General features: G+C 38.9%; 1 protein-coding gene across 3 annotated transcripts in view; it reads left to right on the top strand.

Annotated features, from left to right (window-relative positions):
- The window catches only part of GALNTL6 (polypeptide N-acetylgalactosaminyltransferase like 6), a 1245596-nt gene that overhangs the window by 1159465 nt on the left and 62516 nt on the right, over window positions 1–23615 (top strand). For all 3 annotated transcript variants that reach the window (XM_045998477.1, XM_045998475.1, XM_045998474.1), the window contains one exon: window positions 19859–20080. In XM_045998477.1, coding sequence (XP_045854433.1) covers window positions 19859–20080 — 222 coding nt within the window. The remainder of the gene's footprint in view (window positions 1–19858; window positions 20081–23615) is intronic.

Genomic DNA, 23615 nt, shown 5'->3' with positions numbered 1-23615 from the left:
AGAATCACATATTGTCCTTAAAATTTTTTTAAAATACAGATGTAAAACATGGAATTTGCATACCAAACTTAGAGACAATGAACACAAAGTATCACGAAAACAACTTATGAGGTAAAAAAAAAACAAAAAACAAAAAACAACAACCACATTATTTCAAAACTCAGAACTTTTCCACATAGCTTTCTCAAAATGAACTTCTGGTTTTATTTTCTTCCTATTCATTTGCTCTATGTATCCCCCACCCCCAAACTCCTACAGATGCTATCATCTTCTGAACGTTAAAGCATTCTGCTCAGTTTCATTGTTTTAAGTATTCCTCAGTGCTTTCCCAAGTTTAGCTCAGCTATGACTTGGGAATCAAGTAGCTAATGCTTTCTAATGTGCAAAACGGGGCTTGGCATTGAGATAAGCAATCTCTAAGCCACCTAAGTACAAAATTCAGCATTTCTTGAGCTATCTAATGAGGCCCAATATTTCCCATGTGTATTTTGGAAGCCTATTGGAAGATGTTTTTTGGCGGGATAGTTGGGGAGAGGTATGAATGGAATGTAGGGATCTCAGGACCTGAGATCATGACCTGAGCTACCCAGGTGCCCCAAGCCTACTGGAAGATTTTATAGGATACATATAACATTTAAATGGGGATCCTAGGCATCTACATGACGGTTAGCCCTCGTGATTAATCATACTCTTACTTTGTCATTCTTAACAAAATTAAAATGGGAATGATTTCTCTTTCTTAAGGTACCTTTTCCAGTCTGCTTTTGGCTACTTCTTGCCCTACCTAAAGCACTTGATGTAACTAGTTAGCATTTATGCAGCTTCCTTCTTTCAAAGCAGTTGAGAAACTACATGGTGAGCCCATTTGTGGGCTAGGGGGAATTATAATTGCATTTTTATCATTATCCCCATTAGAACTGAACATTTTCCTGCATTCACAACTCCACTGGAGCCTCAGAAAGGAGAAAGCTTGCTTAGATAAAATAGGTCCCTGCTGCTACAAAATTAAGCTACTGAAATTTAAGCGAATTTAAATATTTTAGCATGTCATAATCTTAATAACCAAAAATGCAACTCTTGCAAGAGGAAGCCTGGCTGGCTGCTTTATGACTCCACCTTTTGGGACCCCAATGGGATGATGAAGCCACAGGAGCTCCTGAATGGGAAGCACTCATTTTGCGGAATTAGCTTCTTAACGTAAGATGTGTAAAACCACAGTGACACTGTGCTTGAGGCCTGTAGTATTTAATTTCCGATCTGATCACCCTTGGTTCTAAGAGCTTATTAGTTTGTGGTGAGAATTCCATTTCCAGGGCTATAATGTACATGGTGGTCATAGTCAGTATTATTATAATGCATATTTGAAAGTTGCCAACAGGGTAAATTTTAAGAGTTCTCATCACAAGAGAAAAAATTGTAACTTTGTATGGTGAATGGCAATAACTAGACTTAGTATGGTGATTGCTTTCCAGTGTATACAAATATCAAATCATTATGTTATACACTTGAAGCTAGTATGTTACATGTCAATTTTATACATATACACACAAAAACACACACACACACACACACACACACACACAAAGAATTCCATTTCCAGCTTCAATTCTAGCCCAAGTGTGTCTCCTTTTGATGTTACATTTGAAGTAAAGAAAATAGTTCCATTTGATATTCTATAGACTGAGAAATGGTCAAAACCAATTGGCAGCTCTGTGGTGCCTGGATGCTTTTAGTGTCCTAATTCCGAAAACAGCTTATAAAATTAAAATTCACAATTACCTAAACTTCGAACAGATATGAATTCCAACCTAAGAACCCTACATGAGCTATTAAAAACATATAGATTTTTTCGGCCTATTTTGACAGTATGAAAAAATAAAACAGGTTGTATTAATAACAAATGGAATGAATACTCTAGCAGCATTTAATTTAAAAACAGTTTGCTTGTGGCAGGTGTTCACTATTACGAGACAAAACACTTGATACTCTCTTTGGTCAACAGTTAAAAGTGCTAGTAGTAATTTATTTTTAAAAAATGGTAATTGTGGAGTGCCTGGGTAGCTCAGTAGATGGACCATCAGGCTCTTGATTTCAGCTCAGGTCATGATCTCAGGGTCCTGGGATCAAGCCCTGCATCAGGCTTGTACTCAGCAGGGAGTCTACTTGAGATTCTTATTCTCCCTCTGCTCCTCCCCCTGCTGTCTCCCTCTCTCTCAAAAATAAATAAATAATAATAATAATAATAATAAAGAAATAGTATTTTTATCAATAATTTTCTACAAATAAGATTATACTGCCTCTTACACTCAAGTTTTGATAGCGTGAGACACCATTGGCTTGAATGCCAGAAATGAACACCCTTCAGATTGTCCCCCTGGTGTCTCTAGACCTCCCCAAAAGGCTTCCTCCCATGTGGCTTACGTACCTGTTTGTCAGATGCAGTACCCACTCTGCCTCACCTGTGACTTGCTTCTTTGTGCTCCCACTTGCCTATTTCTTGCCTGGAAGGCCAAAGGAGAACGCACACCACCTCCACCATTCAGAAGAAGAGCATCAACTCCTAGCTCATGGTGCTATCTCTGGAGAAACCAACACTTCAGTTCTCAAAATGCCAGAACTTCTTTGGGTCCCAGCTAGACTCAGTATGGTTGTCTTTCGCTGTGGGCCAGCTAAATGATACAGAAAGCATACTTTCACTTTTGTCCTATCATTCCACGTTTTGCTTCTGAGGCAAGGTCATAAGGGCATCGCATCTTCCACCTTGATCTCTTGGATGACTTGATTTGGGAGAAGTCAGCCACCACGTCGTGATGGCGCTCAAGCAGCCTATAGAGAGGCCTATAGGGAGGAAAACTGGGTCCTCCTATCAAGAGCCAGCACCACTTTATCAAGCACGTAAGCCTCCTTGGAAGAAGATCTTCCAGCCCCATTCAAGGCTTAAGATAACTGCTTCCTTAGCCAAAATCTGACTGAAACTGATGGAAATCCAAGCCAGATTGCCCAGCTAAACCTCTCCCAGTTTCCTGGCCCACAGAAACTAGAAAAGATTTTTTTAATTGTTTATTATTAAGGCACTCCTTTGGAGGGTAATTTGTTATGTACTGCTAAATAACTAATACAGCTCTTTCTGTTTAACAGTTCTTCAGCAGCAGCAATCAGTCCAGCTTGAAGGGACATGATTAACTCAGGTGGCCCACTTGAAGCTTAAACAAGGCAAGGTTATGCCTCAAGGATACTATCAACAGGTATCAACAGAGTGAAAAGGCAAACTCCCTGAATGGTAGAAAATATTTGCAAATCATATATCTGATAGGGTATTAATATCCAGAATATTTAAAGAATTTCTACAATTCAACAACAACAAACAAACGAGCAACCTGATTCAAGAATGGGCAAAGGGAGAGCACCTGGGTGGCTCAGCTGTTAAGCATCTGCCTTGGTCTGAGGTCCTGGGATGGAGGCCCACATCAGGCTCCCTGATCGCTGGGAAGCCTTCTTCCTCTCCCACTCTCCCTGCTTGTATTCCCTCTCTCACTGTGTCTCTCTGTCAAATAAATTAAAACTTAAAAAAAGAATGGGCAGGGGATTTGAATAGACATGTCTCTGAAGAAGATATACAAATGGCCAGTAGCATGTGAAAGATATATAACATCTTAGGAATCATTAGGGAAAATACAAAACAAACCCACAATGAGATACCACTTCACATCCATTTAGATGGCTGCCATTGGGGGAGGGGGGGGACGAAAACAGCGAATGTTGGAAAAGGTGTATAGGAATTAGGATTCTTGTACATGGCAGAAATGTTTAATGTTGCAGCCATGGTGGAAAACAGTTTGGAGGTTCCTCAAAAAATCAAAAATATAATTACCATATGATCCAGTGATTCCACTTCTGAGTAATACACAAAAGAATTGAAAGCAAGGACTCAAACAGATATTTGTACACACATATTCATAGTAGTAGTCAAAATATAGAGGCAACCCAATAATTGCTTAACAACAAATGGACAAGCAAAATGTGGTGTGTGTGTGTGTGTATATATACACAACAGATTATTATTCATCCATAAAAAGGAAGAAAATTCTGACTATATTACAGAAAGGGCTGAATCTTGAAGACCTATGCTAAGTGAAGTATGTCAGTCACAAAATAACAAATACTGCATGATTCCCCTTATATGAAATATTTTAAATAGTCAAATTCATATGAAATAGAAAATAGAATGGTTGCTAGAGACAGAGGAAAGAGGAAACACTGAGTTAATGTTTAATAGGTTCAGAGTTTCAGTTTAGGAACATGACAAAAATTATGGAAATGGATGATGGAGATGGTTGTATAACACGTGAATGTTTTTTGCTTGGGGGGGAAATTAAGGTATTTCATTTGTTTGTAAAAATACTCATCAGAAGTAGCTAGAACATTCATTCAAACTATATTTCACTTAATTTATGCTAAAGAGTGAGCATAGCCTTGGCAAATTGTAATATTCCTTCTTTAAGTTTGGGTCACTTTCCCATATTTAATCCTTTATGCTTTCAGTGCTATGAAATATCTACCATAGTTCCTGTGACGTGAAGTTTTTGATGGTATCACTTTCTCTGGAACTCCTTATCCTCTCCATCACAAGTATTTTCCTCATTTATGACAAGAAATACACTCTTGCTAAATTCCTTGGCTTTACATCTAGAGTCTCTCAAATGGCATCAGTGTTAACATTTCCATGGCCGGTCATTTCTCCTAGAAATTCTATTTGAATTTCACCTTCAGCATTATCACTTTTTGTTTTTATGCCACTCTTTCATCTTTGTTAGACAAGCCTCTCATTGCGATTATTCATTTTTGTAAAATGTCATGTCATGTTTATCTGTAGGAAACTATGTTTCCAGCTATGTGTGAACTGAATAGCAGATGTACAATGATCAATCACCAACAGACTTTGAAAGAAGTGACGTAATTGGTCATTGATCATAATACGCATTTATTATATACGTAGTGATCTGTGGTTTGAAGAGCTAACAGCAACATGTGTTCCTCAGACAATTACTCACAGTTAATATACGGCAACTGAAATCTGAACAGTGTTGTTGGGAGCATGTGCATGTTTTTAGTGCCATCAAAGTGCACATTTCATAGTGATCAAAAGGCAAATTTTATGTTGCATATATTTCACCACAATAAAAAAAAGTATGGGTCTAATAATACATTATATGTTAATAATAAAAAAATAAACAAGATGATTCTAAAATTTATCTAGAAATGCAAAGGACTTAAGATACTTGATAAAGAACAAAGTTAGAGGACTTACATTACCTGAATTCAAGGCATTAAAAACCTACAGTAATCATGACAGTAGTATTGACAATAAAAGGATAAATGAGGGGCGCCTGGGTGGCTCAGTGGGATAAGCTGCTGCCTTTGGCTCAGGTCATGATCTCAGGGTCCTGGGATCGAGTCCCGCATCGGGCTCTCTGCTCAGCAGGGAGCCTGCTTCCCTCTCTCTCTCTCTGACTGCCTCTCTATCTACTTGTGATCTCTCTCTGTCAAATAAATAAATAAAATATTTAAAAAAAAAAAAGGATAAATGAAAGAAAATAGAGTTGAAATAGATTCTTGCATCTGGTCAAACATTTCTAGAAAAAACAAAGAGGAATAATTGTGTGGTGGGGCAGATGTGCTACTCTAGGCACTTACACCTAGAAGCCGAGATTCATAAATTGGACTCCATTGCAACTAAGGTCTCCTGCTCTTTAAAAGGCACTATAAGGAGAATTAAAAGACAAGCCACAGACTGGAAGAAAATATTTACAAACCACATGTCTTTGTAATATAGCTTGAAATCAGGGAGCATGATACTTTCAGCATTGTTCTTCTTTCTTAACATTGCTTTGGGGATTCAGGGTCTCTTTTGTGGTTCCATACAAACTTTAGAATTGTTTGTTCTATTTCTACGAAAAATGTCATTGGAATTTCAATAGAATGTATATAGAGAGAGAATATATATATTTCTTTGGATAGTATGGACAATTTAACAATATTCATTCTTCCAACCCATGAGTACTAGCGTGCTTTCCATTTATTTGTGTCTTCTTCAATTTCTTTCATTAATGTCTTGTGGTTGTCAACATACAGATTTTTCAACTCCTTGTTAAATTTATTCCCAGTATTTTATTCTTTTCAATTCCATTGTAAATGGGACTGTTTTCTTAACTTCTCTTCCTGACAGATTGTATTTGTTACAGAAATGCAACATATTTTTGTGTATTGATTTTGTATCCTGAGGCTTTATTAAATTCATTTATTGATTTGAACAGTTTTTTGATGACATCTTCATAGTTTTCTATATTTAATATTATGTCATCAGCAAATAGTTTTACTTCTTCTTTTCCAATTTGAATGTCTTTATTTATTTTTCTTGCTTAATTGGTCTGGCTAGTATTTCCAATACTGTGTTGCATAAAAGTGGCAAGAGTTAGGATCCTTGCTTTATTCCTGATCTTAGAAGAAAAGCTTTCAGTTTTTCACCATTGACTATGATGTTAGCTGTGGGTTTATTATATATGGCCTTTATTATGTTGAGGTATGTTTCTCTATATTCACTTTTTTCAGAGTTTTTATCATAGATGAATGTTGGATTTTGTCAAATGCCTTTTCTGCATCTATTGAGGTGATCATATAATTTTTATCTTTCATTTTCTTAATGTGGTATATCACACTGACTGATTTGTGAATGTTGAACCCTTACATCCCTGGATTAATTCCAATTAATCATGGTGTATGATTGTTTTAATGTATTGTCAAATTCAGTTTGCTATTTTGTTGAGGATTTTTGCATCTGTGTTCATCAGAGATATTGGCATCCTTGTAGCATCCTTGTCTGGTTTTTGTGTCAGCCTTATACTAGCCTCATAAAATGAATTTGGAAAAGTTTCTTCCTCTTCTATTTTTCAGAAGTGTTTGAGGATTGGTATTAATTCTTCTCTGAATAGAGTTCACCAGTGAAGTTGTCTGAACCTGTACTTTTTGGGGAGGTTTTTGATTACTGGTTGAAACTCCTTACTAGTAATCAATCTGTTCATATTTTTTTATTTCTTCATGATTCAGTCTTGGTAGGTTGTATCCATCTATCCATCCCTTCTAGGTTGTCCAATTTGTTGGCCTATTATTGCTCATAGTAGTCTCTTATGATCCTTTGTATTTATGTGGTATCAGTTGTAATGTCTCTTTATTTCTGATTTTATTCATTTGAGTCCTTTTTTTTTTTCTTGGTGTGTCTAATAAAGGTTTGTCAATTTTATTTACCTTTTCAAAGAAGCAGCTCTTAGCTTCATTGATCTTTCTACTATCATTTTAGTTTCTATTTCATTTATATTGCTCTAGATTTTATTATTCCTTTCCTTCCACTAACTTTGAACTTTGTTTTTTCTTTTTCTAGTTCCTTGGGATATAGAGTTGGGTTGTTTATTTGAGACTTTTCTTGTTCCTTGAGGAAGGCATTTATTGCCATTAACCTACCTTTTAGAACTGCTTTTGTTGCATCCCATAAATTTTGGATGTTACATTTCTAATTTTGTCTGTCTCAAGATATTTTTTTCTCTTTTGACTTCTTTTGACCCATTAGTTATTCAGTAGCACATTGGTTAGTCATCAAATATTTGCAAATTTTCCAGTTTTCATTATATAATTGATTTTTAGCTTTATACCACTGTGATCAGAGAATGTTCTTGATATGATTTCAATCCTCTCAATTTATTAAGACTTGTTTTGTGGCTTAACATATGATCTATTGCAGAACTTGTTCCTTATACACTTTTGCTACTTTTGGATGGGATGTTCTATAAATATCTAGTAAGTCTATCTAAGATGTCATTTAAGGCTGATGTTTCTTTATTAATTTCCTATCCGAGTTACCTATCTGTTGATTTAAGTGAAGTATTAAAGTCCTCTACCATTATTGTATCACTATCTAATTCTCCCTTTAGGTCTGTTAATATTACTTTATATATTTAGGTGCTTTTATATTGGATGCATAAATATTTTCAAATGTTATATTCTCTTGTTGGACTGACCCCTTTATCATGACATAACACTCTTCTTTGTCACATATTACAGTTATTATAATAAAACAAAATGTTTTGTCCAATGTAAGTATATTCGGCTTTCTTTTAGTTTTCATGTCCATGGAATATCTTTTTCCATCTGTTCACTTTCAGTCTGTAGGTGTCCTATAGCTTAAGTCAGTCTCTTGTAGGCAGCATAGGGATGGGTACTTTTTTTGTTTGGTTGTTTTTTGTTTGTTTGTTTGTTTTTTAATCTATTCAGCCACTCTATGTTTTTTGACTAAAGAATTTAGTCCATTTACATTAGTTATTAATGTAACTATTGATAGGTATGTACTTATTTCATACCTATGTAATTAATTATTCATAGGTATGTACTTATTAACATTTTGTTAATTGTTTTTTAACTGTTTTTGTATTTCCTCTCTGTTCCTTTCGTCTTCTCCTGCTCTCTTCCTTTGTGGTTTGATGACTTTCTTTAGTAGCATGTTTATATTCCTTTCTCTTTGCCTTTCCTGCACTTACTATAGGTTTTGTTTTGTGGCTACCATGAGGCTTACATATAACAACGTATATCTATAACAGTCTATTTTAAGTTGATAACCCTTAAGTTTGATCCTGCTCTAAAACTCAACATTTTTACTCTCCCCCACCATATTTTATCTTTTTAGTATCACATTTTACATCTTTTTGTCTTGTATATCCCTTAGCTAATTATTATAATCATAGTTATCTTTACTACTCTTTTTTTTTAACCTTCATACTAGCTTTATAATTGAGTAACCCATTACTTTTACTATATACCTACCTTTCTAGTGGCATTTATTCTTCCATATGTGTTCTTGGCACTAAAAAGTGCCCTTTCTTTTCATATAAAGAATTCCCTTTAAGATTTCTGTAAGGCCAGTTCAGTGGTGATAAACTTCTTCAGCTTTTGCTTGTCTATAAACTCCTTATCTCTCCTTCAATTCTGAGTGATATTTTGCCAGGTAAGGTATTATGGGCTGGAAGTATTTTTTCTTTTAGCACTTCAAATATATCATGCCACTCCCTTCTGGCCTGTGAAGTTTCTGTTGAGAGACAGAAATGAAAATTCAAAGAAATGTATACACCCTCATGTTAATTTCAGCATTATTTAAAATAGCCAAGATATGGAAGTAACTTAAGTGTCCACTGATGTATGATTGTGGTATAAATATATAATGGAATGTCATTCAGCCCTAAGAAAAGAATAAGTCTTGCCATTTGCAACAACATAGATGGACCTCAAAGACATTATGCTAAGTGAAATAATCAGATAGAGAAAGATAAATATATGATCTCCTTTACATGTGATATTAAAAAGAAAAAAGAAAAAGCTCATAGATACAGAGAACAGATAGATTGCCAGAGGTAAGGGATTAGGGGTAGGAGGAATGGCAAACTTTTTTTTTAGTTTAAATAAATTTTTATCACATTTCTAATGAAAATCTTGTATCCAGAATATATAAAGAATTTTCAACATTCAATAATAAGAACACACACACACACAAATTTTTTTTAAATGGGCAAAAGATTTAAATAGTTCACCAGATAAGACATACAGATGATAAATAAGTGCATGAAAAGATACTTCACATTATTAGGCATTAAGGAACTATAAATTAAAACCATACTTTTTTAATAGCAAAAATAAAAAGAGTGACCATACTGAGTGCTGAAGTTATGGTTTAACTGGAATGCTCACACAATACTAATGGGAATGGAAAATGGAACAATCACTTTGGAAAACAGTTTAGCAGTTTTGTTAAAAGTTAGACTACTTAACATATGCCCAGACACACTTCAAAATATTTACCCAGTAAAAATTAAAGCAAATGTCCATACAAACACTGTTCATAGTAGCTTTATTGTAACATCCCCAAACTGGAAAAACCCAAATGTCCATCAATAGGTAAATGGAGAAATGAATTGTAGCATAACTACATACTGCAATATAATAAAAAGAAATGCATGCAGTTACATGGATGAACTTAACAATTATGCTTAGTTTAAAAAGCCAGACAAAAGTTCATACTTTATGATTCAATTTGTTTAAAACTCTTGAAAATATAATTAATTAATTAATTAATCAGTCTAGAAAATACAAACTAACTTATGGAAACAAAAAAATAGAGTCCTATAGTTCACCACCCAATACTGCGGCCTTTGGGTGATGGTATGTCAATATGGGGTCATCTGTTGTAATAAATGAACCACCTAGTTGGGAAATGTTGATAATGGGAGAAACTATGAATTTGTGGGGGCAGGGACTAAATGGGAAATCTCTGTAGCTACCACTAATTTGTTGTGATCTTAGAGCTGCTCTAAAAAAAAAAAAAAATAGGTCTTAATAATTAGGAAAAAAAATAGATCTGTGGTTGCCTGGCAATGATGGTAGAAGTGCCTAAGAAAGGAAACAGAGAGAGGTGTATGGAAACATTTGCAGGTGACGCATATGTTCCTTATCTCGATGGTGACGATGGTTTCACCAGTATAGACATATATCAAAATGTGTCAGATTGAACATTTTAAACATCCGCAGTTTATTGTATATCAATTTTTCCTCAGTAAAGCTGTTTTAAAGTTAGGCTTACATGTGTTTCCCAGTAAGATATGTTGCTAAATAATTTGCAGAGCTGTTCTTCGTTTGTCCTATATCTAAAGGCTACATTAAATGTTATAGGAAACACTACCATAAAGATCTAAAATATCCGGTCAAAAGATAGAACAGAGATGTAGTTAAATTATGTCAAAAAACTCAGAGCAGGTACCAGTTGCAAACAGCTCACATAGCCTTGGGGAAGAAGAGAGGAAACTGCCTGTCAGAGAAGCCTCCCTTTTTCGTACTGGATTAGCCATCCTCTCCTTATGCTGCCTTGGATTCCCACTGACTTCAAAGAAGTCTTTAGATCAGAGAGAAAGTGGTGCTAGGCTGAATAATTGTTGTGAGGTTGAGGCTCTCTTAAAGGGATTCTCTTTTGAGCTGTGTCCTTGATGACATTATCACTTTATCAATGATAAGAGGGCTTTAGGGTGGGACTCTCTTAAGCATCAAAGAGGAAAAAAGAAATGCATTTAAATCCAGGCAGAATTTTCTAAAGTCCTGGGATAGTGATGCAATTCCTTGCAGAAGGAGTGTCTGAGACAACTAAGAAACTGTTTCTGTGTGAGATTGGCTTGGCTTTGCTAGCTCCCAGCCATTGCTGGCAGAAAAAGCACCAAAAAAAAAAAAAAAAAAAAAAAAGACGGGTGAAGAAAGAGAAATCCATTATAAACCCATCGTACTACAATAGCTTAATATTGACCCAAGCACAGTGTGGGGGCTGGGGTCAGGCTGGTGCCCATGTAAGGACTGCTTTTTGCACAAAGAAATGGAAGCACACCAGGAGGTGAGGGGACCCAGACAGTACACCCACGGCACAGTTTCGTGGCCAGACCATCCACCGCCAAACAATCTGCTGAGAATCTGAATAGGGATTGTATTTTTAGGATAATTAAACAGCAGGGTCTAAAATGTTGCTGGCAAGAAAAAATAATTAGTGGAGAGATTTCTGCAGTGTCATGAATCAGCAGGTATCATGGAACTATCTATTTTCTTCATGTCACACAATAAAGATGGTCAATCAGAGGCAGAAATCTGTTCTTATAAACTGAGCTAGAATGTGATTTAATGTCCCTGGTAAAATACCAATTCAAAGACCTCATGAGTGTTAGAATTATGAAAAGATTTAGTGTCAGACAGTGCAAAGAAAACAAGCCTTGAATTCTAAAGATCGCTAATATAAGGCTGAGTGTGTTAAGTGTGTTAATAAATATTTGGGCAACCCCAAGAAAGGAGCGATTAATCCCAGTTTGGGTTGAACAGAGGGGCATGTGATAACACACAAGAAAGCACTGAGGTCGACCTAAAAAGAGAGGATGTTATCAATGTCTTCTGAAAAGGTGCTCAGAATAACAGTTTTTATATCATTTATCACTCAGTAATTAGGAAGGTCTGCAGCTTTTAAAAATAGAGAACTAGAGACATCTTCATTTGCTTTCTGCACGGAAAAAGGAATGTATTCTTCAGCTCCAGTAGCCCTCCTTCTCAAACTGTTACATGACTTCCATACCGGATTGAAAACCTCTTGGATTGACCTGGAGTAGGATTGGGCCCTCTCCCCCAGTCTCCCTTGTCCTCTACTCCGAGCCTGGCTGGAACCAGCCCAGATGTGAGGAGACAGAAGGTCTCCACCTACTTATTTGCAGATTAAGGTTAACAATAAGCCCTAAATTGTCGGTTCCAGCCAGGCTGAACCCTCACCTCTAGCTTCCAATTAGCACCGCTGTTATCTTAAAAGATGTGGCTGCTTCCCTGCTTGCTTCCCAGATAGAGGGCCAGCTGGATCCCACCGGTTAAAAACAGAAAAGCAGTGGGATTGAGAAGGTATTTAGATCAACTGTGTGTTATAGCAGGCTTCTCTGCAGAGAGTCTGAAACTTCTCTGGAATGATTTCCACAGAAGTAAAACATTCACTATGTATTGGCAATAGCATCAAGATATGCCAGATTCTTAAAAATATATAAATATAAATATAAATATATATATATATATATGCCAGATTCTGGATATACAGTCACTTAATGAATTTTAAAAAACCTTCATGGAGTATATATTACTCACATATTATATATATCAGCAGTAAGGTTGCCAGATTTGGCAAAATAAAAAAATACAGGTGTTGGGTCCCCAATGTTGGGTACGCCAACATTTAATCCATGATTAAAGGAGCGAGACTGATACAAAGCAAAGGTCAAGCAAAGCTTTATTTCCTGCCAAGCATCGAGAATCAAACCTACCGGCCGGGGCCACACCTCTTACAGAGAGCGCGACCCCACCCTGCCTCACAGACTAACTTATATAGAGCAAAGGCCATGTGGTTGAGCCTGGCCACACACAGGTGGCAAATGAGATTGTAACACACAGAGAAAGCTGCACAGTCATGCTAGGTCCCACACGGGTGGCCAATTGAATTACAATTCACCCCATAGTAGACATTTGAATTAGCCTATCACCTTGGTGAGAATTGGCGCCCAAAAGGTGGGGCCCATACTCCTTGGTAGCTAGTATGCACGCTCTACTGATTGGGTGTCTCCACCTGACCCAAATCACTCCTGCATTCCGGCTGTTATCTCCACTTGACCTGACCCACCCTTGTATTTGGGCTTTGTTACCTGGGACTGGTTTCCCAGACTTGCTTTTAAATAAGTTTCCCTGGGGGGGCAGGGTCAATTAAAGTTTTACTGCATAAACAATAAAATGGCTGTTCAACCAAGGTGGGGCCGCCCTGACTAAATAGGCCCTTACACACAACACCCACTTAAATTTGAATTTCAGATAAATAACTTTGTTAGTATAATTATGGCCCATTTGTTAAAAGATACACTAAAGCATATTAAAAATTTTAAGGGTTTATTTGAGCAAAAGTCTATTTGAATTGGGATGTGTCAAACTGGAAGTGATTAAGGGCAAAGACGAACACAGAGAAAAATACAAAAGCAAAGAAAGGAAATAATTTGAATGGAGATAGCTTAGAGCCTAGTTGTGATTGGTTGTGTCTAGTGTTTTGATTTCATAATCTTGAGACATTTACAGGCTTAGATTTTTATTTGCATAGGTAGACCACCATAACATTAGGAGCACCTCAAGTCTAGTGGCCTCCTTGTTTAATTTAATTCAATTCAGTTCAACTTAACACATGTACTATTGATAATGGAAGCATTATAAAACTATTAATTGCACTCATATTTTTAAGTTATTTGTTATTTAACTGAAATTCAAATTTAACTACATGTTCCACATTTTATCTGGCATCTCTACTCGGGAAGAATAAGAAGAGTTTTTTAATGGGTGAGATCAGACAAATAAGGGGAAGAAGGACATTGAAGCAGGTGAAACCGTATGGGAAAAGCCAGGAAATAACTGCATTTTTTTTGTTTTTGTTTTTTAAAGATTTTATTTATTTATTTGACAGAGAGAGATCACAAGTAGACAGAGAGGCAGGCAGAGAGAGAGAGAGGGAAGCAGGCTCGCTGCTGAGCAGAGAGCCCGACGTGGGACTCGATCCCAGGACCCTGAGATCATGACCTGAGCCGAATGCAGCGGCTCAACCCACTGAGCCACCCAGGTGCCCCGAAATAACTGCATTTTTTAAGTGGCAATGAACAGAGCAGATCCCATAAGCAGAGGTCTCTTGAAGGAGAATAAAATTCAAGAGGACTGTTAGGAACTCTCTGGAGAATGTCTTGAACAGTGGACCACCCTTCTACAACAAAATGTTCGGTGAGGAGTAACTCAAGAGCCAGCTGTCGAATTTCTTTTAGGGGAATCATCTTTGCCCAGTAAAACACCTGGAAAGGACATTGTGGCTATGGAAGGATAGGCTTCAGGGTTCAGCCAGGATAAGCAGGGACAAAGAGAAAGCTGATTCACTCTGCATGAAAGGGGAGAAGAAATGATGACATTCTGGTGCAGTCCTACTGAGGAGCCTTAAGGGGAAATTTTGAGGATAGCAGGATGGTAGGGGGTCAAAAGACAGAAGAAATTTTGGCAAGGAGAAATACTCTATAGCAGCCAAAGAATATGAAGGAAGTCAAGTATTCCATCTTACATCATCTGCGGTGCCTTGTCATCTGAAGATCTGCCATGGCCCTCAAATCTGCCGTCACAGTCCACACCTTAGTAATCTACCTGGGGAGTGTTTGAGAGGTGAGGAGAAGCACACAAGCTCCCTGCTCAGTGCTCTGCAAAACCGAGAAGAGAAAGCAAGCCTGGGGCAAGCCGGGTAGGAAAGAAAGGTCCCCCAACAGGAAACCAGAGGGAAGGATGAATGTGTGAACACCAAGCCCTGGGAATCCACACAGACCTTGAGGAAGACAAGAATGTGTAATTTGTCGCTGAAGCAATTCTATTTAAATCTCAAATAACAGGCATCCCAGGTAACACCGGGCTCCATGGGTACGAGACAACCTTGATAGACCCAACTTCAGATACTTGGGAGTACATGATTGCCCATACAGATCTGCCAGGGTCCATTCTTTACTCTTTCTTGTGTCTTGATAACCATTTTTTGGACCTTCACCAGCATTCATTCAATCAATCCTAGGGAGAGGTGGACCAACTCAGATTGATTTATTTTTCTCTTTGTTACCATCTCTGACAGGAGATGAGATTGGATGTCTCAGCTGCACGATCATGTGGACACCGCTGAGAATGCTTCTGTGAGAAGGCTGCTTTGCTCCTTTTCCAGTTACCTCCATGTATTTGGATGTGTGTATGTAGGCTCCTATAGAAATAGCACAATGAACTCAAATGTGTATATGATTATTTCATTTCCTGGAATGAGTGAATTTATTCTACAATCTATAAAACGCCAATGAAACTTTTGCAACTGCTTGTAATATTTCTCAGCTGCGGTTCCAATGTTTTCCCCAAAACCATGTACTGATTACAGTGGCAAGTGAACACAGAGTATTGTTACTTCCAGAATAATGACTTCAGAATGATATTATCTGGCCAGTCACTTGCAGTGTTTGGGAGTGAGGACTATTCCTTGACTATAATAATCGACTCTTTATAAAGTTTCCTCCTGGTGGAAAATTCAATTCCGAGAACAGAGCATCTATAATGGAGAATGTCTAATGAGTCATTGGGAACATTAGAGAATGGGCAAGATGTTGTATTTATGTTTAAATGTTTATGTAATGCTCAATGCTGGAGGGAAACTAGCTATTACAGTTTTTGCAATTATCGTGCTGTTTTTCTCTTCCCATCTCCTGGAAAGCTACAAAAAAAGTATGATTTGACATTATCCCTGGAATACATTCATGATCCTGCTGCTTCCTTTAGAGTGTTTGGGAAATCAGCAAACCTAACCTGCAACCGAGTTTATTTCGATTTGAAAAGGACATGATAACACAAAAGCTACCAGGCTGGTTAACGATCCTGGTTAGCTTCCCTAAAGTTGTTGACAATTTACCAGCGTGCTGTCTCCTACCCCATTTACTTATTGATGACATTTATCCTGGCTAACATTTATCATGATACCTCGAGTCATTTCCAATTGAATGCATCTGAGCTGATCATCTGAGTTCCTCTTTGAATTTCATAATAACTCCTATTTCTATTTCAAAAATCCAAAGCAGGGCACCTGGGTGGCTCAGTTGGTTAAGCAACTGCCTTCGGCTCGGGTCGTGGTCCCGGAGTCCTGGGATCGAGTCCCAAATCAGGGTTCCAGCTCCATGGGGAGTCTGCTTCTCTCTCTGACCTTCTCCCCTCTCACTCTCTCTCTCTCTCTCAAACACGTAAATAAAATCTTAAAAAAAGAAAAGAAAAGAAGATCCAAAGCAACAGGGGCACCTGGGTGGTTCAGTCTGTTAAGTGTCTGACTCTTGGTTTTGGCTCAGGTGGTGATCTCAGGGTTGTGGTATCAAGCCCCTCGTCAGGCTCTGCACTCAGTGTGAGTCGGCTTGTCCCTCTCCTTCTGCTCCTTCCCCCCCAACCCCACTCAAATAAATAAATGCATAAAATCTTTTTTTAAAAAATCCAAGATAACAAATTTCTACCCTTTGGCACCAGCACTTTTAAACAAATTTTTCCTTTCAACACCTTTACCATTGGATATATGCACACATTATGAATTTGTTCACATTCATTTTATAATATATTTTAATTCAATAATTAGCATGCCCAGATGAGCACACACATGTGCTTGGAACCATTCAAGGTGCTGGGTTTTTTAATTAAAAAACAGATCTATACCTAACTTTATGGAATTTACAGTCTAAAAGAGCTTATGTACACAAGTCAAAATAGATAGCTTAGTGACAAAGCTATCAGAATTTTTAAGGCATGTCTCTACCTAATAAAGTCATTTTCTCATTACTCCTGGGCAATTTACCTCTTTGCCTCTGCTTTTTTATATTCCCTTGCCTTTATTCACTTTCATTTATCAGAGAAACATAAAGCAGTAGAAATTAAATATTTCCATTTTAAATAATAATTGGATTTTAGCATAAAAGTAAGAATCTCAGCCTAAAATCTAATTTGAATATAGATAAAGTTTTAATATTATTGACTAATTTTTCCATTCTATCTTTGAATCATTTTGTTAATCATAAAAATTGTCTGTCCAAGTTCAGATAAAAATACCAAGCATCTCATCCATGACGTTTATCAGAATGAAAGGTAAAGGGGGCGCCTGGGTGGCTCAGTGGATTAAGCCGCTGCCTTCGGCTCAGGTCGTGATCTCAGGGTCCTGAGATCGAGCCCCGCGTCGGGCTCTCTGCTCCAGAGGGAGCCTGCTTCCTCCTCTCTCTCTGCCTGCCTCTCTGCCTACTTGTGATCTCTCTCTGTCAAATAAATAAAATAAAATCTTAAAAAAAAAAAAAAGAATGAAAGGTAAATGGCGAGATGATGGTGAAGACTCAGACATAAATGTTATAGGTGTGTATAGCACATGGCGTCATCACAAAGCAGGAGCCTCTACCATCAGCTGTTTCCTTATCTTTCTCCAAACAAATCAGGCAGTGCAATCAGTGTGGCAAGGGCTTCATCATTACAAAACAACATTGATTTTGGCTCTGATCGTCTGTCGAGGTAAACTGGAGTCAGGGGCATAGAAAGTGTTATGGGTAAGGCAATGCTTTTGGGATGTCAGGCAGCACAGCGATGGCAAATAATAAACCCTCAGAAAAAAATTCTTACACTCTCAATGTCAGGAGTCTTGGAAAGGAAAGAACACAGAGGCAACCAAGAAATCAGAGTAGTCTTTGTAGCACTGTATCTTTTCTGCACCTTGCTGTATTAACTGAGCCCTTCCTCATGACTACCAGCGTCCAAAAGTAACCAAGGAGCGCATGGAAGCAAGTAGCAGGGAAGGTTGGGGAGTGGTCGGCGTGGCGTGGAGGAAAAACTTAGATGAAAGAGAGGCACATCGGGGACACTTGAGGTGGAGGTGGTGGGACAGAACAAGAAAAGGGTACAATCTTACTAGGACTAAGATACTTGGAGATCTGACTCCCAGCAAACCTCTGTGCAAAGTTCCAGGCCTTAATTAGGATTTTGTAATAATTTTTAAGAGAAAATGATTTTCCTAAATATCACTAGTTTTTCCTTTAGTCACTTATGCCTGGATCTTATTAAAGTTTCCGGTCATTCTGCTCACGTTATCTTCCAAGTACAAATGAGAAACTGAAAGGAAGGGTCCATGTCACAGCAACTGGGCATTTGAAATAAGAAATTCAAACCCAAAACAAGAACCAAAGCCTATGGGACCCCGGCTAGGAAACTAGGCGACAAGCTGGGAACATCAGAACTCAGACCCTCTGGACAGCCCAGCTGCTCTCACCAGTGCTTAATATGATAGAGCTTGGGGGCATCTCGGTGGCTCAGTTGGTTAAGCGTCTGCCTTCAGCTCAGGTTATGATCCCAAGGTCCTAGGAGCAGGTCCCACATCAGGCTCCCTGCTCAGTGGGGAGTCTGCTTCTCCCTCTGCCTCTGCCTGCCTCTCCACCTGCTTGTGCTCTCTCTCATTCTCTCTCTGTTAAATAAATAAAATCTTTAAATATATACATATATATGTATATATGTTATATTACACATATATGTTGTACATATATACATATATTATGTATATATATTACAATATATTACATATATTATATTATATATTACATTATATTAAATATGTACATATGTGTGTATGTGTGTGTATATATATGCCTAAAGGAGTGTCAGAGCACATCTCATCTCAGCTAAAGACCATGGGAACAGTTCAGTTCATCTGTGGCCAAACCCAGCACTAGACCTCCAATTACTCCAATTACTTTCTGCTAATAATAATAATAATATCCATAATACCTAGTGTCTGCCAGGTACTAGCACAACTGTTTTATACATGCTACTTCACTCAATCCTACAACCACTCCCATGATGTAGGTACAAATTACTATCTGTACCTTCTCAGGTGAGGCATGTGAGGCTTGGAGTGGATGAGTTATTTGCTCCATCTCAAAACTTATGAAAGGGCTAAGCTTCCTCCCCAGGGCCCACTCGGTCTCCCGCCCCCAAGGTGCATATTTATTTCCCTATCATCAGCCTCCCGCTTCCTTCACCCATGGAAACATCTGCAGAGAAGCCCGGCTAGTTGGTGCTTCCCTTAGCTCCATTACGCTTCATTGTGCAGTAAATTACTGAATTCTGCTTAGCGGAATTGTACATAGAAAATATCATCAGAACACAAGGTCTTGAATTTAGTAATGCTGGGTTGTCTCTGTAGTTGGAAGAAAAGAGTAACAGCTTGTTTGTCCTCATTCTTTCCAAGATCCTAACTGTTCCTTGAAATGGTTTAAGCAATTTGATGCCTGAGAAGGACTTCATTATCTCCAGTTTCAACTCCTTTAGTTTTGCGTGAAAAATAAAGAATTGATAATCACGAAATAACAGGAGGGATGAGAAAGTTGATGTAATCGTAAGCTGAAATTTTACAAACTCTGATAAATTAGCTAACTGGCCCTTGAACCCCATGCCAGAGGCAGAAATGTGTACAAGGCCTCAGACTAACCATATCACACCCCCTCCCAGTTATGAAAACTCCCATTTATGAAAAAGCCACCAACGAGCGCTGCCTGAGGTTGGGCGGTTGTCGAATTTCTTGTACTTTTTCCAGTTCTACGGCAACGAAAATCACCCTCTGAGTGCATAGGTCAAATAAATGGCATTCTTTTCTGCTGCACAGAACCTGAAGCGGGTGGCTGAGACCTGGATGGATGAATTCGCCGAGTACATTTACCAGCGGCGCCCAGAATACAGGCACCTCTCCACCGGGGACATCTCTGCCCAGAAGGAACTGCGCAAACAGCTCAAGTGCAAGGACTTCAAATGGTTCATGGCTGCGGTGGCCTGGGATGTGCCTAAGTACTACCCTCCAGTGGAGCCCCCGCCGGCGGCCTGGGGGGAGGTGAGGAGAGGCTGCATGAAACCCGCTTTTGCCTCAGCGCGTCCGTCTCTCCTGGGCTCGGGTGGGTGGCGGGAGGGAATGCCAAAGCCTCCGGCTCCTCTGCCCTAGGGCCACCTAAGATTAGCGTAAATCGCCTCCGATAAATCAATGTCCAGCATTTTTTAGAAATTGCCAGCGTGGGGGGTGGGGCGGGAGGAGATCGCTTCTGGGTGGCTCAGTCCTCAGTTCGTGAAGTGTCTGCTTGGACTGGGGGTCATGATCTTGGAGTCCTGGGATCGAGTCCCAAGTGTGGCTCCCTGCTCAGCAGGGAGCCTGTTTCTTCCTCTCCCTCTCCCTCTGCTCCTCCCACGCTCCACCCCCCACCCGCCACTTTGGACTTTCTCAAATGAATAAAATCTTAAAAAAAAAAAAAAAAGAAAAAAGAAAAGAAAGAAAAGAAAAGAAATTGCCAGGGAGAAACATTCAGTCCTCAGCCTTAAATAGTCCCACCCAGACCCGCTATGGATTCTCCAAATGGATTTTTTTTTAATATACCTGGAAAATATTTCTATGTATTTGAGATTAGTGAAATTGCCATAAGAGCTTGCAGAGTATGCAAATAGCTGTCACCCTAGAGTATCAGTAAGTGTGACCTGATCTCCATGATAGAATCCCCCTGCCCCCCATCCTCCATGCAGAGCCATGTAGCTATTGGCATATGCACGGATGAGGTAAAGGAGTGGCTCGACTATTTTCCTAGCCAGAGCTACTAGGCAGAATCATGAAGAAATACATTTCCATAACACCCACAGCTGTGGCACATGGAGGAATCACATCGGATGCTTCAATAGGCACTACCCTTTCCACCTCAGAATGCTGCTTTTCGATTTCACTTCATGACTTAAATGGAAAGAACTGAATAGCCCCATTTCCCAAATTTAAAATATCTTATCTTTGTGCATAGAAAGGACTATTGTGCTGGGCGCAGTTCCATTCTGTCCTGTTACTATAGCTTTCTCCTCATAGAAAAGCATATGCTAAAGCAAGGACTAAAATTGGATAAGATGGATTTATCCTAGCAATTTAATCTGCTTTTAACAGGAAGCCATGAGGCTTCCCCATGAGGGGAAAATTGCCGGCTGGGTGGGATGCTAGCTCTGTCCTCGTTCTCAAGGCTTTCAGAAGCCAGGAGGTGACTGTGGTTCCTTGAGGGGAGCCTTTTCATCATTGTCCTTGGTTTTGTGGTGTGGGGGGACAACATGCCTTAGCCTGGTTGGGGTCTGGTCTGGCTTGGCAAAGCTGTGAATACAGGTTGCCCCAGGGCGTAGCAGCAGTGACCAGGAGACTGAGTGAGCGGTTCCAGCTCCCCTTGGAAAATGTTCCATGTGCACTACTTGTTTTGCCAAAAGGGTCCAAAAAGATGTTCTCTACCTGGGCCTGGGATACCTGAGTCATAAAGGAGAGCGTCAAGGTCAAGAACATCACTGCATGTTCCATTGCCAAATGTTTTTTAATGTGTACATGGTCCTAATACGGGCTTCTCAAGCCAGTTAGCAATCTGATCTGATACTTTACATCTTGAACATTTCATTTAGGCTTCCCTGGAATATTAGTCATATTAGTCTGCTCCCCTTAGTTTGAGGTATCTACAGCGGACTTCATTTCTAGAGGTGGAAATGTAAAGTAGACCCCACGAAGAGCTTTCCTAGTCGAACGCGTGATACAGGAATTTGTTGTTCAATAAGCAGGAGAGTGCCTTTGTGAGGTGTTTTTGGTTCAGGTTCTATCTACCACCTGTGGTCGCTGTCCTGCCTTAGGGGCTCAGAAACATTCTTAAAGACCTCACAACATCATTGCATGATCCACAGCTAGTTAAAAATCTCGTCAAGCTTTTCTCCATCTTATGTGGAAACATATATTGTGGTTACTACTTCCAATTGCAACAGGTCACATTTTCCCTTCGAACCTGACTAAACCACAACCTGTATTTATAAAGCACCTGGGTTGAAAATAGACTCAAAGCTTCCACCGATTTTCTGAGAAAAAGACACAACGGCCCCAGAAAAGTCAAAATAACCATCTGAAGGCCAGGCCGGCTATGCCAGAAGGTTGTTATTCAGTACCTTTGACTGCTTTACACCTTTATGTAGCTTTCCTGGCCCATAGGAACATTTGCATTCATCATTTCTGGTCTACACAATCAGACATTGAGAAGATCAGGGTTTTTGGTTTTTTGTTGTTTTTTAACACAATGGCAAATTTCTTTCCCCAAAGCTTCAGCACAGCAAGCAAAAAAAGGTCATATCTAGGTTTCAGGAAAGAAGAAAATGGGGGGGCGCCTGGGTGGCTCGGTGGGTTAAAGCCTCTGCCATTTCGGCTCTGGTCATTGTCCCTGGGTCCTGGGATCGAGCCCCGCATCGGGCTCTCTGCTCGGCAGGGAGCCTGCTTTCCCCTCTCTCTGCCTGCCTCTCTGCCTACTTGTGATCTCTGTCTGTCAAATAAATAAATGAAATCTTTAAAAATAAGAAGAAGAAAATGGGGCTACAGTTCAAAGGCCAGTGGCGTTCAGTTGCATTTGTTCAGTGAAGGTGTGTTCCACAGCAAGAATGAAAACTGGAAGACTGGAGGAAGACAAAAAGAAAGGAAAACCACAAGTGACAAGGGTTTGGACTGGTAAATAGTTTTGAAAAAAAAACTATTTTCTAAGCAGAGTAGATCCTTGAGAGTAGAAATAGTGCCTGTACATTTAATCCAAGAGGCAAGAGAAGTGTTGAAATACAGCTTGATCTAAAGGAAATCATGAAAAAGAGAACTATTTCCAACTATCTATGAGGTAATAGCAACCTACTTCTTAACAGTGGATAAAAATGACTAAATGTGCAGAATATTTCTATGGATCATTTTATCTCGGAAAACAGCTCTTTTGAAGTGATCGCTCTGATGTTTTCCTTTTCCCTTTGAGAGGGCTTTTTTTTAAATATTTTTTTTATTTTGGAATAATTTTAAACTTGCATAAGAGTTGCAAAAGATGGTACCCAAAGTTTACCTCAGTTCTTCCCATGTTAACCTCTGAAGGTTTGCCACATTGACCGCAGCTCATGTAAACGAAGTAATTAACATCCGTACGCAGCTATTAACTAAACCACAGATTTTAGCCAGATTTTACCAGTTTTTTTCACTCATGTCCCTCTTCTGTTCCAGGACCCAATCCAGTATATGAGAGGGTTGTTTAAATTTCCTATAAACTTTAAATTAATTGTTAGAATGGGCAAAGCTCCTAAATAAACATAAAAGGTCAATTGCTGTTCTTGTAAGGAAGGGAAAAGGGAAAAGCAGATTCTGTGGCTCTTTGAGAGCGGTTCTAGAAAGGAACCACAAACCTCCAGCAACATAAACACAAGAATCCTTTATGGGAGATCCGTGCCCAAAGCAGGATAACTGGCTGTTTTATGCACTTGTACTTGGAACGGTTTCCACCTGCTGTCGTGCACCAGCCTGTTTCTGGGTAAAAAATGAAGTGCTTAGGCAATTTTTGGCGCTGGTTGTTAGAACCCAC

Source organism: Meles meles, chromosome 2 (assembly GCF_922984935.1).
Source record: "Meles meles chromosome 2, mMelMel3.1 paternal haplotype, whole genome shotgun sequence".
Classification (NCBI taxonomy): domain Eukaryota; kingdom Metazoa; phylum Chordata; class Mammalia; order Carnivora; family Mustelidae; genus Meles; species Meles meles.
The sequence above is the reverse complement of the archived record's forward strand: the minus strand, read 5'-3'. Positions and strand labels throughout refer to the sequence as shown.